At 42.1% G+C, this 14,028-nt stretch overlaps 1 protein-coding gene across 2 annotated transcripts in view; it reads left to right on the top strand.

Moving 5' to 3' along the window:
• The window catches only part of samd12 (sterile alpha motif domain containing 12), a 129,586-nt gene that overhangs the window by 73,850 nt on the left and 41,708 nt on the right, over positions 1-14,028 (top strand). For both annotated transcript variants that reach the window (XM_043688987.2, XM_043688986.2), the window contains one exon: positions 4,058-4,198. In XM_043688987.2, coding sequence (XP_043544922.1) covers positions 4,058-4,198 — 141 coding nt within the window. The remainder of the gene's footprint in view (positions 1-4,057; positions 4,199-14,028) is intronic.

The raw sequence follows: 14,028 nt of genomic DNA, 5'->3' as shown, positions 1-14,028 counted from the left end.
GAAAGAGTAGACTCACCAGTAAACAACTGGATGTAAGAAAGCATCAATCTACATTTTAAAAAGCAAACAGAATGTAAGCTTAAAATAAGAAATAAATTGAACTGAACCAGCATGTATAATATAATGGTGGTGACAGGTTAGTGGTTGGGAATTCTGCAGTGAGTAACTTGTCTGTCCATGCCAATCATGTACAATGGCACAAGTCAGGCAGATGAGTGAGTGAATTCAGCTCCATCAACACTCAACAAGCTTGATACCATCCAAGACACAGCAGCCTGCTTAATTGACACCATATTCACTGGCTTCAACATTCACCCCCAAACACACAGTGATGGCAGTGTGTACCAATGACAGAATGCACTGCAGCAACTCACCTCGGCTCCTTCAGCAGCACCTTCAAAGCTGCTACCTCCAGAAGGACAAATGCAGAGCTTGCACGAAAAAACTGCCAAATATATGTTGCTCTCGTACATTATCCTGGCTTGGAATTACCTTGTCATTTCTTCACTGTAGTTGAACTAACATCCTGGAACTTCCTTCCTAACCAGAGCTGGGGATGTACCAGCATTCCAAGGACTGCAACGGTTTAAGAAAGCAGTTCTTCATCACTTTCTCATGGTAAACTAGAGATAGACAGTAAATGCAGGTCTAGTCAGTGACTCCCTCATTGGCTGAACAGGCAATGAACATTCCCTCAACCTTAAAAACCTCCATAAAGTGCAGACAATTGTCGTCTCCTTTTTAACTGGTGCATTTTGAGTTCACAGAACTCCATAATGAAATTTCTTGTCCAATGATCATACTGTTTCCACAATCAGCTAAATGTACCTCAGCTAAACATGAATGCTGTCATGTTTCAGCTCAGCTTTAGCTGCCTTTCAAATTTCTACTGTTTATGCTGGTGTATTACCCATCCAAATGCAATGCACTCACTTTACATGTTAAAATTCTCTTTCTTCCCTAATTGAATAGAATAAGCAGATGGTTTATCTTCCTAATTGTTGTCTTTTTCTGATTTTTAGAAGTTTGACACTTCCTCCCAAATAATTGGGCGCTTGGAAAGTCCACTGTTTCTCTTCTCCAAATACATTTTCACTCTACTTTTGATTTTTAGTTCTGTGGAGGTGAATAGGTTTCAAATGGGTTAAGATCAGTATTAACTTGAATTTGAAGGTACTGGTAATTTCCAATCATGAAATACCTTTTTTCAGAACACAACCAGTGACATATCTGTGATATTACAACACAAGGACATTCAATAGTATAAATCATTTCCAGAGAGAGAAAACATTTGTTTGCTTCTTTTGCAAATGACAGACTAAAAAATATCCAAATTTTCATAACCTCAAAACTGAAGTTGCTTTGGGAAATATTTTATCCAGCTGCCTTCATTTACTTGTTTCTCTTTCTTTCATAAATCTTCGGTGCTAAGTACAGAGGTACTGTAGTACTTTAAGAGGTTATCCGAATGGTTCCTTAAAATACTGAATAAATTTATGTTATAAAAACGCTGACGTGACTTTAAAATGCCTAATTTGTAGTCTCCACAATTTCACTGTTTGTGTTTATTGATCTTAAATAAATCAATTGTGAACATCAAAGGAACTTCTACCCGAGCCAAAAAGAATTAAGTCAGAATTGCTATCCTTCTGGGATAGTAATTACAATTCAATTAATGTGAAGCATTGAACTATTCTCATGCAGAATTGGTCTCATGTTAACAGGGGCAATATTGTGAAAATATTTATGACAAATAAGAATTTAAGACAGTTCTGATCATAAGTGTCTACCTTTGAAACTAGCAATCTTTTGCCACTCGTGGTGCAGTGTCCTCTATGTTGTGACCAATCGGAGATTAAGTGATTGCTTTGGTGAATGTTTCCATTTTATCATCAAGAGCACCCTGAGCTCTCTGATTAATATCTGCTGAGTGTTTGCACTGTGTAACCTGTTTTTGTTGCAGGTTTCCGAATTTGTCAGCATTTTATTTTTATTAACCTTTTTAAACTAGTCATTTTTGTAGCAAATATTCAGCTCAAATTCATAAATTGCTGAAACTAAGATCCTTTTCCTTTTGTGTCCAGTTGAATGAGCTGGACATTCTCCCCAGACAAAGAGACAAACCCATTAAATAAATAGACTTTAGTTGAGAGTCATTTGATTCTCCTTGATTTGTGAAATGATCATTGTTAAAAATCACACAACACCAGGTTATAGTCCAACAGGTTTAATTGGAAGCACACTAGCTTTCGGAGCGATGCTCCTTCATCAGGTGATTGATGAAGGAGGGTCGCTCCGAAAGCTAGTGTGCTTCCAATTAAACCTGTTGGACTATAACCTGGTGTTGTGTGATTTTTAACTTTGTATACCCCAGTCCAACACCGGCTTCTCCGAATCATAAAATGATCATTGATGGTCAAGTGATAAATATGCTAGTTACTGACAGATATTCATTTACATTGTAGCTGCATTCTGACTACAAGCCAAGCAGAAAGCTATTTGATTAAAAGCAAAATATCTTGGATGCTAAAATCTAAAACAAAAGCACAAGATGGACATATTCACCAGGTCGAGTAGCATCTGTGCAGAGAGAATCAGAGTTCATGTTTCAGGTTATGGTAACAGAGCACAAGCTGAAATGTGAACATTGTTTCTCTCACCACAGTTAATGCCAAACCAGCTGATTGATCAGGTTTCACAAACTGAGTCCTTATCACCAGTGGGGTCACAGGGCAAGGTTTTAGGGTTGCAAGCTTAGAGACTGCAATGGTGATGGAGCTATGACTGAGTTTTAGTATCTTTTTAAATGTTTCTTTTGATCAAAGGATGTGCCTTTTTTCTGAAGATTGATTGTTGCTCCAACCGCAGCATGCAAAACGTTGGGATTTTTTTTTAGGGAAAACCCAGCTGATTTTAAACAAGTCTCAACTCCCCTCTGTGAACAACTTTCTGAACACTGCCTTCCCTTCCCATTCCCAAAATTTCACTGCGGAGTCACAGGAAGCCTGAGGCATTAAAACAGGGTCACACATAGGCATGATGTTTGATAAGCACTGACTCGGCTAAAACTTAATGAGGAAAGTTACAAATGTAAATGTTGATTGTAAAGAGTGGAATCAAGATGTGTACTTTGAGGTGAGGTATGTTTCCAGAATGTGAACATTGTGCTTACCATGTTTGAAACCTTACTGGATCTCGATGTCAGACTCCTGTGCTGGAAGATAACTTCACCAAATAGACCTGCTGTGCTTTTCCTTAAGTGGGTTTATCCCATTCTGAACTGATGATGACAATTTGGCCACCTGTATAAAACTGGACCAGCACTCAATTCTAAGAGCAAGAATTATAAGTACATATGCATACATGCAGATGTACATAATAAATCTACAAGTCTAGTGATCATGTATTGAAGTGAAGACCTCATATGTCTAAGGCCACTGTGTTTTGCATAGTATATTTATAATGGATGTAATTATGAGTCTTTCCCAAAATTTCTTCCACTATGACGCCCCATTTCAAGGGTTGAAAATTGATATGACCTTGCAGTGAAGGGGAGGGGGAAGAGGGGAAGGGAAGAGGTGGTGCAGATTTGAGAATAAATGGTGAGGGGGTAGGTACTGTCAGAACAGGAGCTTGTTGGAGCAGGACTATGGCTGTTAGGAGCCAGTCAGAGCTTTATTGAAGCCATTGTAGCCTCAGGTCATGACTCATAAATGTCATTCAGTAACCCCACATGGATGCCCATCCCAGATTTGGGAAGCTCTGCCATGTTGGTTATCGGTGAATAAAGCTCATAAAAGACAGCTCATCAGGTTAAAGGTAATGGTTCTGAGATTATTCCTCCCAACAGAAAGAGTTGACTTACTTTCCTGCTGCAGCTTATTTACAAAAACGTAAGTAAAATTTGCAAAACTAAAGGCTACAGATGCTGAAATAAAATCAGAAAATTCTGGAAAAATGTACTTGCTCTAACAGCATCTTTTTAGAATGAAACAGTATTTAAGTTTTCGAGGCAGTAACCTTTCATCAGAAGCAGTAAATGTTTTTGTATTCTCAGGTCGAGCGCTTCTAAGATTAACAGACAAGAAGTTGGAAAGGATGGGTATTGTCCAAGAAACTCAACGACAGCATGTCCTTCAGCAGGTTCTGCACCTGAGAGTCCGAGAGGAAGTCCGCAATTTACAGCTACTTACACAAGGTACAGATTACTGTGTTGGGTAAAGCTATTGGGCCAAATCCATATACACTGAAGGCTTCTAAAAAATCAATAGCTGCCATTCCTCCTTATCAGTAACTATCATTTTAACTCCATTGTTAAATTGTTTTAAATCAAACTAAGAATTTTGAAGTAGTGCATTTAATTATTCTAAAGTCAAGATTAAATAAAAATATTTATCTAAGTCCCTGACTAGATGAGTTTCATTGCAATTTGCATTAATTAAAGAAACAAATTAAATTAAAAGAGGCAACAATTATGCCCTTTGGTAAAATGTGATATAATTTTGATCTTTATATCCAATTTGTGTTTAACAACAAACACAATTTCTGAAATAAAAAACTGTAAGGAATAGAAACATTTTTGCTTAATTTTGTAATTCTTCTCTGCCTGTTTCAATCCTTGCAAATCTCCTCTCCCTAACTTCATCTGGCTCTATGACCACTTTCCCCTCCCCCACTCCTCAGCAGCAAATTCCACATTCCTCCCTCTCCAGCAGTTTGATCATCCTCTCTTTCCATGGTATCATCGTAGGTCTTCCATTCAGCCATCTAATTGAGTAGATTATCAACAGTTTGACCTTTTTTTATTTCTTTCTCTTCCCTCAAGATTCTTTTTAAAACCAACCTCTTTTTAAGTTGAGTCAAACTCCTGGAACTCCCTGCCTTAGAGCATTGTGGGTTTATCCACAGCACATGGACTGCAGGGGCTCAGGAAGCCAGCTCACCACCACCTTCTCAAGGGCAACTTAGGATGGGCAATAAATGCTGGCCCAGCAGTCATGTCCACATCCCATGAGTTTATTTTGAAAAATGTTACCCCCTACTATTTGGTTATTGTCGTTTTGGTTATTGTCCATTTTTATCGGATTTACATTGAAATTCTGTGAATTTCCCTTGATACTTTTTAAATGATGCAAAATACGTGAAAATGATTGTATTTGCAAATTAACATTAATGTTAGCAGCATTGTCATCTCTGAGTCACACCTGTGTCTGGGTTCACATTCAACTTCAGGAGTTGAGTACAAAGATCACAGCTAGCATTTCTAGTGCAGTCCTGAGCAAATGCTGCACTGCCAGAGATTGCAAATTTCAGATGCGATGTTAAACCAAGGTCCTTATACGTCTGGTGAATGTATAAGATCCTTTTATGATAGCACAAAGAAGAGGATTGGAGCTTTCCATGATGTGCTTTGTAAGTTTAACCTTCAACTAGTATCACAAAAAAGACCAGATTATCAGCTCATTGTCTGATTGTTGTTTGCAAATTGGCTATTGCATTTCCTAAATACTATTGTGACTTCTTTTATTTCAATAATGTACTTTATTCTTAAAATATTTTTATATACATACATAATCATTAGACCAGTTCAATTCTGTACAGTAGCATATGGAGAAATAAACAAGCATTGGAGTTTGACTCTAACCAACAAACAAACCCAAGGCATTTCTTTCTTGTACAAGTCTATATTTATGTACATTTAAGGCACTGCAAGGGTCTGACACCTGAACAGACATCCATTTAACTTGGGCAGAAACAAAGATCTTAGTCTTTCCCCACTGGGCCTTGGTGGCATCTGCCCCAAGCTTTAATGTGTCCCTTAGCACACAGCATCATAGAATCCCCTGCAGTGTGGAAGCAGGCCATTCATCCTAGCAAGTCCACACCAACCTTCCAAAGTGCTTCCCACCCAAATCAATCCCCCTTAACCTTTATTGTCTGCAATTCTGCATTTCGCATAACTAATCCACCTAACGTATACATCCCTGGGCATTTTGGGCAATTTAGCTTGGCCGATCCATCTAACCTGCGTATCTTTGGACACGTCCTGGAACCTTGAAATGTGCCAGTCTGTAACACTTGGTCCAGGTCAACTCCTTGCTCCGGAAAACCGACCAATTTTGGGCAGACCGATAAGCATCTCCAGGTGCAGTCGATGTTTGTTTGTCTCTGCATGCATTTTGGGAACAGATCATAGAGCACAGAGCACTGTGTCACAGAGCTGTTCGGGAAAAACCTCAACAAAAATCAGTGCATCTCTCTCCAGACTTCCTTTGCAAAGACACAGTTCAGAATGAGAAGTATGCCAGTCTCTACCCCCACCCCATCCCTCAGCAGCTGCTTCGAGGGCGGTGTGCGGTGGCACAGAGCATCCAGATGTACATGAAGAATCTCTTGGCTAGTACCCTTCTCACCACCAGCCAAGTGATGTCTTGGTTTTATTGGAAAGTTCTGGTAATGAGGCATTGTGCCAAATGACTTTGGCAGTCTGCTCAGGGAACAACTTGATAGGATCCACCCTCTGCTTTTCTGGAAGAGTCTGAAAGACACCGCGTGTTGACAATTTCCAGATGGACTTGTTGTCAAAGGTGTTTGTCTTTGCAAATTTCTCTAAGAGGGACAGGTGATACTGAACGGTCCAACTACTTGGAGTGTTCTGCAGCAATGAGGCTAGTCCCATCCTTGGCAACACTGGGGACAGGTAAAACCTCAGAATAAAGTGACACTTAGTCTTTGCATTCAAAGGGTCTATGCACAGCTTGATGCAGCTGCATACTGAGGTGGCCATCAGGATGAGGGCAGCGTTGGGTACATTCATTCATCCCACAGCACTTATCCAGAACTTTGACATGATGTCCCTGTGGCTACAGACCATCTTAGACTTCCAGGTGAAGTGGAAAATGGCTCAGGTGACTTAATATTAGATTAGATTTTTTTTAGATTACATTACAGCGTGGAAACAGGCCCTTCGGCCCAACTAGTCCACACCGACGCACAACCCACCCATACCCCTATATTTACACATTACCTAACACTACAGGCAATTTAACATGGTCAATTCACCTGACCTGCACATCTTTGGATTGTGGGAGGAAACTGGGGCATCCGGAGGAAACCCATGCAGACACGGGGAGAATGTGCAAACTCCACACAGTCAGTCACCTGAGGCGGGAATTGAACCTGGGTCTCTGGCGCTGTGAGGCAGCAGTGCTAACCACTGTGCCACCGTGCCGCCCACTGCAACGGTACAGGTTCTGGCAATGGGCCAGACCTGCACCATGTACAATGACAGAGAGAGTGCTTCACACTTGGCAACTAGATTTTTACCCACAATGGAGAGGGAGCGGTAATCCCAACAGCCCAGTTTCTACTTCACCTTGGTGATGCACTCCTCCCAAGATTTTGTATATGTCCCAGCCCCTCCAAACAATATTGCCAGCACCATCCAGTAATCTGCCCTGATGGTGAAGGGGATGAAAGATTGGTCGGCCCAGTTCCCAACGAACATAACCTCACTTTTTCTTCAATTTACATTGGCTCCTGAGGCCAGTTCAAACTGATCACAAATGCTCATGAGTCTGTGCACTGACAGCGGATCCAAGCAGAAACTGGTGACGCCGCCTATGTACAGGGAGGCTTTGACCTGCATGCCTCCTCTCTCTGAAAAGTCACCTCTCTCAGGCTCACATCCTTCCTTACAGACTCCACAAAAGGCTCAATACAATGCACAAACCAGGCAGGAGAGTGTGGGCAGCCCTGCCTGATTCCCGATATGATCGGGAACATTCTGATTCCCACCTGTTGATGGAGATTGCACAACTGCTGTTGGTGTACAGCAATCAGATTCAATTCCGGATTCTCTCCCCAAAGCCTATTTTGGAAACCACAGCTCACGTGTAGGTGTGCAATATCCTTCTCCTGTCAAAGGCCTTCTCCTGGTCCAGGCAGATGAGCAGGCATGTAGCCCTCTCTCCTGCTCTTAGGCAATTATATCTCTGAGGAGCTCGAGGCTCTAAGAGATCGTCCTACTTAGTACAGCAGCGATTTGCTCAGGGTGAATCGATGATCCCACCTCAGACCTGACCTGACCTGGTTGGCGATGACCTTAGACAGGATTTTGTAGTCTGCATTCAACAGTGAAATTAGTCGCCAATTTCTAAATTTCTTCCTCTTCCCCTTCCTATCCTAAGAGCAATGCCATAAGGAATTCTCAGCACCCCTCTGGCAAAGCCACTCATGATAAGGTCAGAGGGGAAGAAGCAGACAAAGTGCAATCCTAAACAAGTCCGAAACAGTGATTCAGGAGGAAGATATTCATGTGCAATGGCAGATGAAGGCTGAAGCAGTAAGGAGATCCCCAGTCATTGAGTTGTCCTTGCGACTGGAATCGGATAAACCTTCTGTCAAGGACCATGTGTTGGTTGGTGTGCAACAGCATTCTCATGTTAAAAGGTGTCCTGAATAATGTGTCTACCTAGAGGGATTCAAAAGCATTCTAAGGACTTGGGTAACTCCAAGCAGGTGAGATAAGTGATGAAGTATTTAGGATATGTTGGGGTGGATTGGAGAAATCTGGTCATGACGGGGTGTGTATGGTAGGTGGGGAGGGTAGAGTTTGGATTTTGTAGGGTGGGTGGGGTGACAGGGGGATGGCTGTTTGGTCCATTAGCAAGAGGTTGGTTCAGGTCCAATCCAGAGGCCAAGTGGTTGGGGTAGACTCTGGACTAGTGGCAGTGGAGGAGGGAGAGTTGAGTCCAGTGGAAGGAAATGGGGAAGGTGTTTGGGTTGGGTCTGACATTGGTGGGGACAGGGTGAGTCCATTATGAAGTTTTGGGTCAGATATTGTGGATTGAAATGTTTTGAAGGAGGACTTGTTGGATGTGTGTGTGGCAAGTATGGGATCTATTACATAGTTACTCAGGAGTTAGGCTACATATTTAATAATCTGACCTCTCTTGAGTAACTATATTACTCAATTTTGTCGGACCCTTTCAAAGACGCCATTTTCTTAACATAGTGGCTTTTGGTAGATTCCAGAGTATACTGGAATGGTCCAGTGTAGCCTTCCATTTCCTGGGCAATTCCTTCATATTATAGTACAATGGAAGTTCCACAGGGTTCCTGTGTGCAACTCCCATCTGCAATGGAGTACCAGTGCAATGGTTTGGCCAGTGGAAAATCCAGGCCAATATTCTTCTAATAGTTAACATCTGAAGTATGTTGGGAAAAGTGAATCAACAGCAGTTTTGTGTTAAATACAGTTGTCGAGTTATGAAAAAAGACTTCGTAGAATATGAAATTGCATGCTTAGCAGCTTTTGACTTGTTTGATGTTAACATGATGCTTTTTGTTTGCATGAAAATTGTACTTTGAGCTATAGCAAGGTGTCAGTGTGTATTGTCCTTTTGAAGTGTAGCCGTAAAGTATGCTGTTAAATCAGCTGCAGAGTAACAAACATTCTTTTTCAACATTTCAAGTTTCTCCTATGACTTATTTTGAATAAAGAGTTTTGAAATATCCTTCCTTTCTTTTTTTTTGTTCATTCTAAGCAAGTAATACTGGTTAAGACGTTGTACTGTTGGGAGAGAAAGGGTTATGAAAGTATCCCATGGTGTTTACTGATCAAATAACCTGATGCAAATGAATTATCCAATGCATACATTTGAAAATTACAAAACATTTGATCAGACTCATAATTAAATTGTTTTCAAAATAGTGTTTGTGTACTTTTGTGGTTTACACTTGGGCTGACTTCAATAACAGTTCAAACATTCAATCCTAATTTTCATTTCTGTAATTTCTGCTGGTCTGCCTTGTGTTTTTAGTGCATACACAGTCAACACTTCAGCACACTCCTTTCATAAGATCTTAAAGCTAATAGAATTCCTTTATTTTTCCACAGGCATTGATTGATTGTTTACTGCAGAATATCTCTACAGGCAGTTAGTACCTTGCATACCTCAGCAAAATAGCCATTAGCCTCTGGGTTACTTCTAGTTGAATATTGGTTGACTGATTAATTGAAATGCCAAACCTCAACTATCCAAAGGTATCCACTTTCAGGCTGGTAGCGGTTACAAGCATAAATACTGGTAACTTTCCACTCCATGTTTCATTGTTATTTAGGTTTACCACAGCCTTGCCAAAGATCAGTTGGATAAGGAGGTAGTGTTGGATAGGCTATTGAGACTTAAAGTTAACAAAGCATCTGGACCGGATGAGATGAATCCAAGCATATTGAAGGAAATGAGGGTGGAAATTGCAGAGGCAATCACCATAATCTTTCAGCCTTCCTAAACTCAGGGGAGATGCCAGAAAACTGGAGAATTACAAACATTATGTCCTTGTTCAAAAACATTTGCGAGGATAACGTGAGAAATGATAAACAGACATTGACGGTAAAGGACAGAGAATACAGATCTAAGAGCAAATCAGATAAGACTAAAATCAATAAAAGTAATAAAATGACAAAAATGAAGGCACTGTATTTGAATTCATGTAGTATTCGAAACAACAGATTGATTAGTAGTACTAATTGAGATAAGTAAGTGCAATCTGTGGCCATTACTGAGAATTGGCTGCAGGATGACCGAGATTGGAATCCAGACAAAAGTGAGGACTGCAGGTGCTGGAGATCAGAGTCTAGATTAGAGTGGTGCTGGAAAAGCACAGCAGGTCAGGCAGCATCCCAGGAGCAGGAAAATTGACGTTTCAGGCAAAAGCCCTTCGTCAGGAATGAAGGTAGGGAGACCCTGGGTGGATAGAAAAATGGGAGGGGGTGGGGCTGGTGGTGAAGGTAGCCAATAATAGCTTCAGGGAAGAGGAGATGACCTGGGGGTTGCAGTGAGAGAGAGACTCACTGAAGAAGGAGAACTTCCTCAAGATAGGCATCCTTGCAACAGGATTCTCAGTAAGGTTAAAATCAACTAGGCAAAAGTGGGAACTGCAGATGCTGGAGATCAGAGTCTAGATTAGAGTGGTGCTAGAAAAGCACAGCAGGTCAGGCAGCATCTGAGCCCCACCCCCTCCCATTTATCTTTCCACCCCGGAGGCTCCCTGCCTCATTCTTGATTAAGGGCTTTTGCCCAAAATGTCGATTTTCCTGCTTCTCGGATGCTCTCTGACCTGCTCAGCTTTTCCAGCACCACTCTAATCTAGACTCTGATCTCCAGCATCTGTAGTCCACATTTTTGCCTTGTTGATTTTAACCTCACTGCGAATCCTCTTGCAAGGATGCCTACATTGAAGAAGTTCTCCTCCCTCCACAAGGATTTCAGTGAGTCTCTCTCTCTCTCTCTCTCTCTCTCGCTCAGTACAGTCCCCAGGTCATCTCTGCCCTGAAGTTACTCTTGGCGACCTTCGCCCCAGCCCCACCCCCCCTACCATTTATCTGTCCACTCCGGAGGCTCCCTGCCTTCATTCCTGATGAAGGGCTTTTGCCCGAAATATCGATTTTCCTGCTCCTTAGATTGGAACCTGAACATTAAAGCACATGTGACATTTAGGAAAGTCAGGAACCAAGGAAAGAATAGACGAGTGGCTCTGTTAATTAAAGGTAACATTAGTACAATAGAGAGAAATGACCTAAATTCAGGCCATAGAAGCAATCTGGGAAAATATGAAGAATGACAAAGGCAAGAGGTCACTTGTGTGGGTGTTATGTACAGACCCCTTAACAGTAACCACGTGCTAGGCCAGTGTATCAAGAATAATGGGAGTTTATCAAAAGGACATAGTGATAATCATTGGGGATTTAACCTTCGTGTAAAGGGAAAAAATCAGATGGGGGAGAAAATAGTTGATGAGGAATTCATCAAACATTTTCGGGCAATTTATCAGACGAGCATGTTATTGCACCAACCATTGAGCAAACTATACTAGTCTTGGTTTAAACTGATGCAATATGATTAATTATTGACATCATAGTGAAAGAAACCCTGGGTACCAGCGACCATAAAATGATTGGATATTACAGACAGTTTAAGACATATGAGTCCTAGTATTTTGAATTTAAGCAAGGGCAAGTGCATGTGAACTGGCAACTTTGATTAAGGAATAGCTCAGTAGATATGCAGTGACAAACATCTAAGGGGATATTCTAGAAAGTGCAGAATAGATACATTCCAACAATTAGGAAAAATTCTTAAGGAGGGGCTTCAGAAATAATTAATTATGAAAAGTTTTGAATTGACTTGAAGATGTGATTGGTGTATTATGTACACAATCTTTTGTTTTAGTCATTCAAACTTTATATTGACATTTTGTTTTCGTTACTCTGGGAAGACGTCCAAGTCTAATTTCACTCTTGTACCTAAAAAAAACTGAACTGAATATCTGACCACTGTTAGTGACCATATGCTATCTGAACCTGTTATGTATTCAAGAATGACTTTGGAAATGGAGATCAGGCTATTATTGGCATCTGTTCCAATCATCATGAGTGCGAAGAGCGAGACTTATAATTTCTAATTGCTTTCTGTATCCTTTCAGAATTGTATCCTGCCAGTTAATCATTATTCTCAATTATATATTCAAGGACCGCAATTTCCCCCCCGACGTGGTCGACGATGCCCTCCACCGCATCTCTTCCACTTCCCGCTCCTCCGCCCTTGAACCCCGCCCCTCCAACCGCCACCAGGACAGAACCCCACTGGTCCTCACCTACCACCCCACCAATCTCCATGTCCAGCGCATCATCCGCCGTCATTTCCGCTACCTCCAAACGGACCCCACCACCAAGGATATATTTCCCTCCCCTCCCCTATCAGCATTCCGTAAAGACCACTCCCTCCGTGACTCCCTCGTCAGATCCACACCCCCCACCAACCCAACCTCCACTCCCGGCACCTTCCCCTGCAACCGCAGGAGGTGCAAGACTTGCGCCCACACCTCCCCCCTCACCTCCCTCCAAGGCCCCAAAGGAAACTTCCATATCCGCCACAGATTCACCTGCACCTCCACACATATCATCTATTGCATCCTCTGCACCCGATGTGGCCTCCTCTATATTGGGGAGACAGGCCGGCTACTTGCGGAGCGTTTCAGAGAACACCTCTGGGACACCCGGACCAACCAACCCACCCACCCTGTAGCTCAACATTTCAATTCCCCCTCCCACTCCACCAAGGATATGCAGGTCTTTGGACTCCTCCATCGTCAGACCACAACAAAACGACGGTTGGAGGAAGAACGCCTCATCTTCCGGCTAGGAACCCTCCAACCACAAGGGATGAACTCGGATTTCACCAGTTTCCTCATTTCCCCTCCCCCCACCCTGTCTCAGTCAAATCCATCAAATTCAGCACCGCCTTCCTAACCTGAGATCTTCTTCCCGACCTCTCCGCCCCCACCCCAGTCTGACCTATCACCCTCACCTTGACCTCTTTCCACCTATCACATTTCCGACGCCCCTCTCCCAAGTCCCTCCTCCCTATCTTTTATCTTAGCCTGCTGGACAAACTTTCCCCATTCCTGAAGAAGGGCTTATGCCCGAAACGTCGATTCTCCTGTTCCCTGGATGCTGCCTGACCTGCTGCACTTTTCCAGCAACACATTTCCAGTTCTCAATTATATAATCAACTCAACAGTAGCAATGAGTGATTATAAAAACTTTTGTATTCATAAATATCTAGAATTTATATTTGGAACATTCCCGTGTTTGAATGAACGTTTGGTGACATCATCAATTGTAGAATGAAGTTTCTGATATTTTATGCAATGATTGAACTGAGGGTTAGAATACGAGAACAGAGACATACAGCTAAAGCTATATAAGGCTCTGCTCAGACAGTATTTGGATCATTTTGAGCAGTTTTTGTCACTGTATCTAAGGAAGGATATGTTGGCCTAGAAGGGGGTCCAAAGGGGGTTTACAAGATTGATCTCAGAGATGAAGGATTTGTCTTGTGGAGCGGTTGAGGACGCTGGGTCTGTACTCGGAGTTTAGAAGGATGAGGCGGGTTCTCATTGAAGCTTACCAGATACTGAGAGGCCTGGATAAAGCAGACATAGAGAAAATGTTTCCACTAG

The sequence above is a fragment of the Chiloscyllium plagiosum genome, unplaced genomic scaffold, assembly GCF_037043375.1.
Source record: "Chiloscyllium plagiosum isolate Xiang-an unplaced genomic scaffold, Cpla_swu_hap1 HiC_scaffold_4, whole genome shotgun sequence".
Lineage (NCBI taxonomy): Eukaryota > Metazoa > Chordata > Chondrichthyes > Orectolobiformes > Hemiscylliidae > Chiloscyllium > Chiloscyllium plagiosum.
This window is presented reverse-complemented; position numbering and strand designations above follow the sequence as displayed.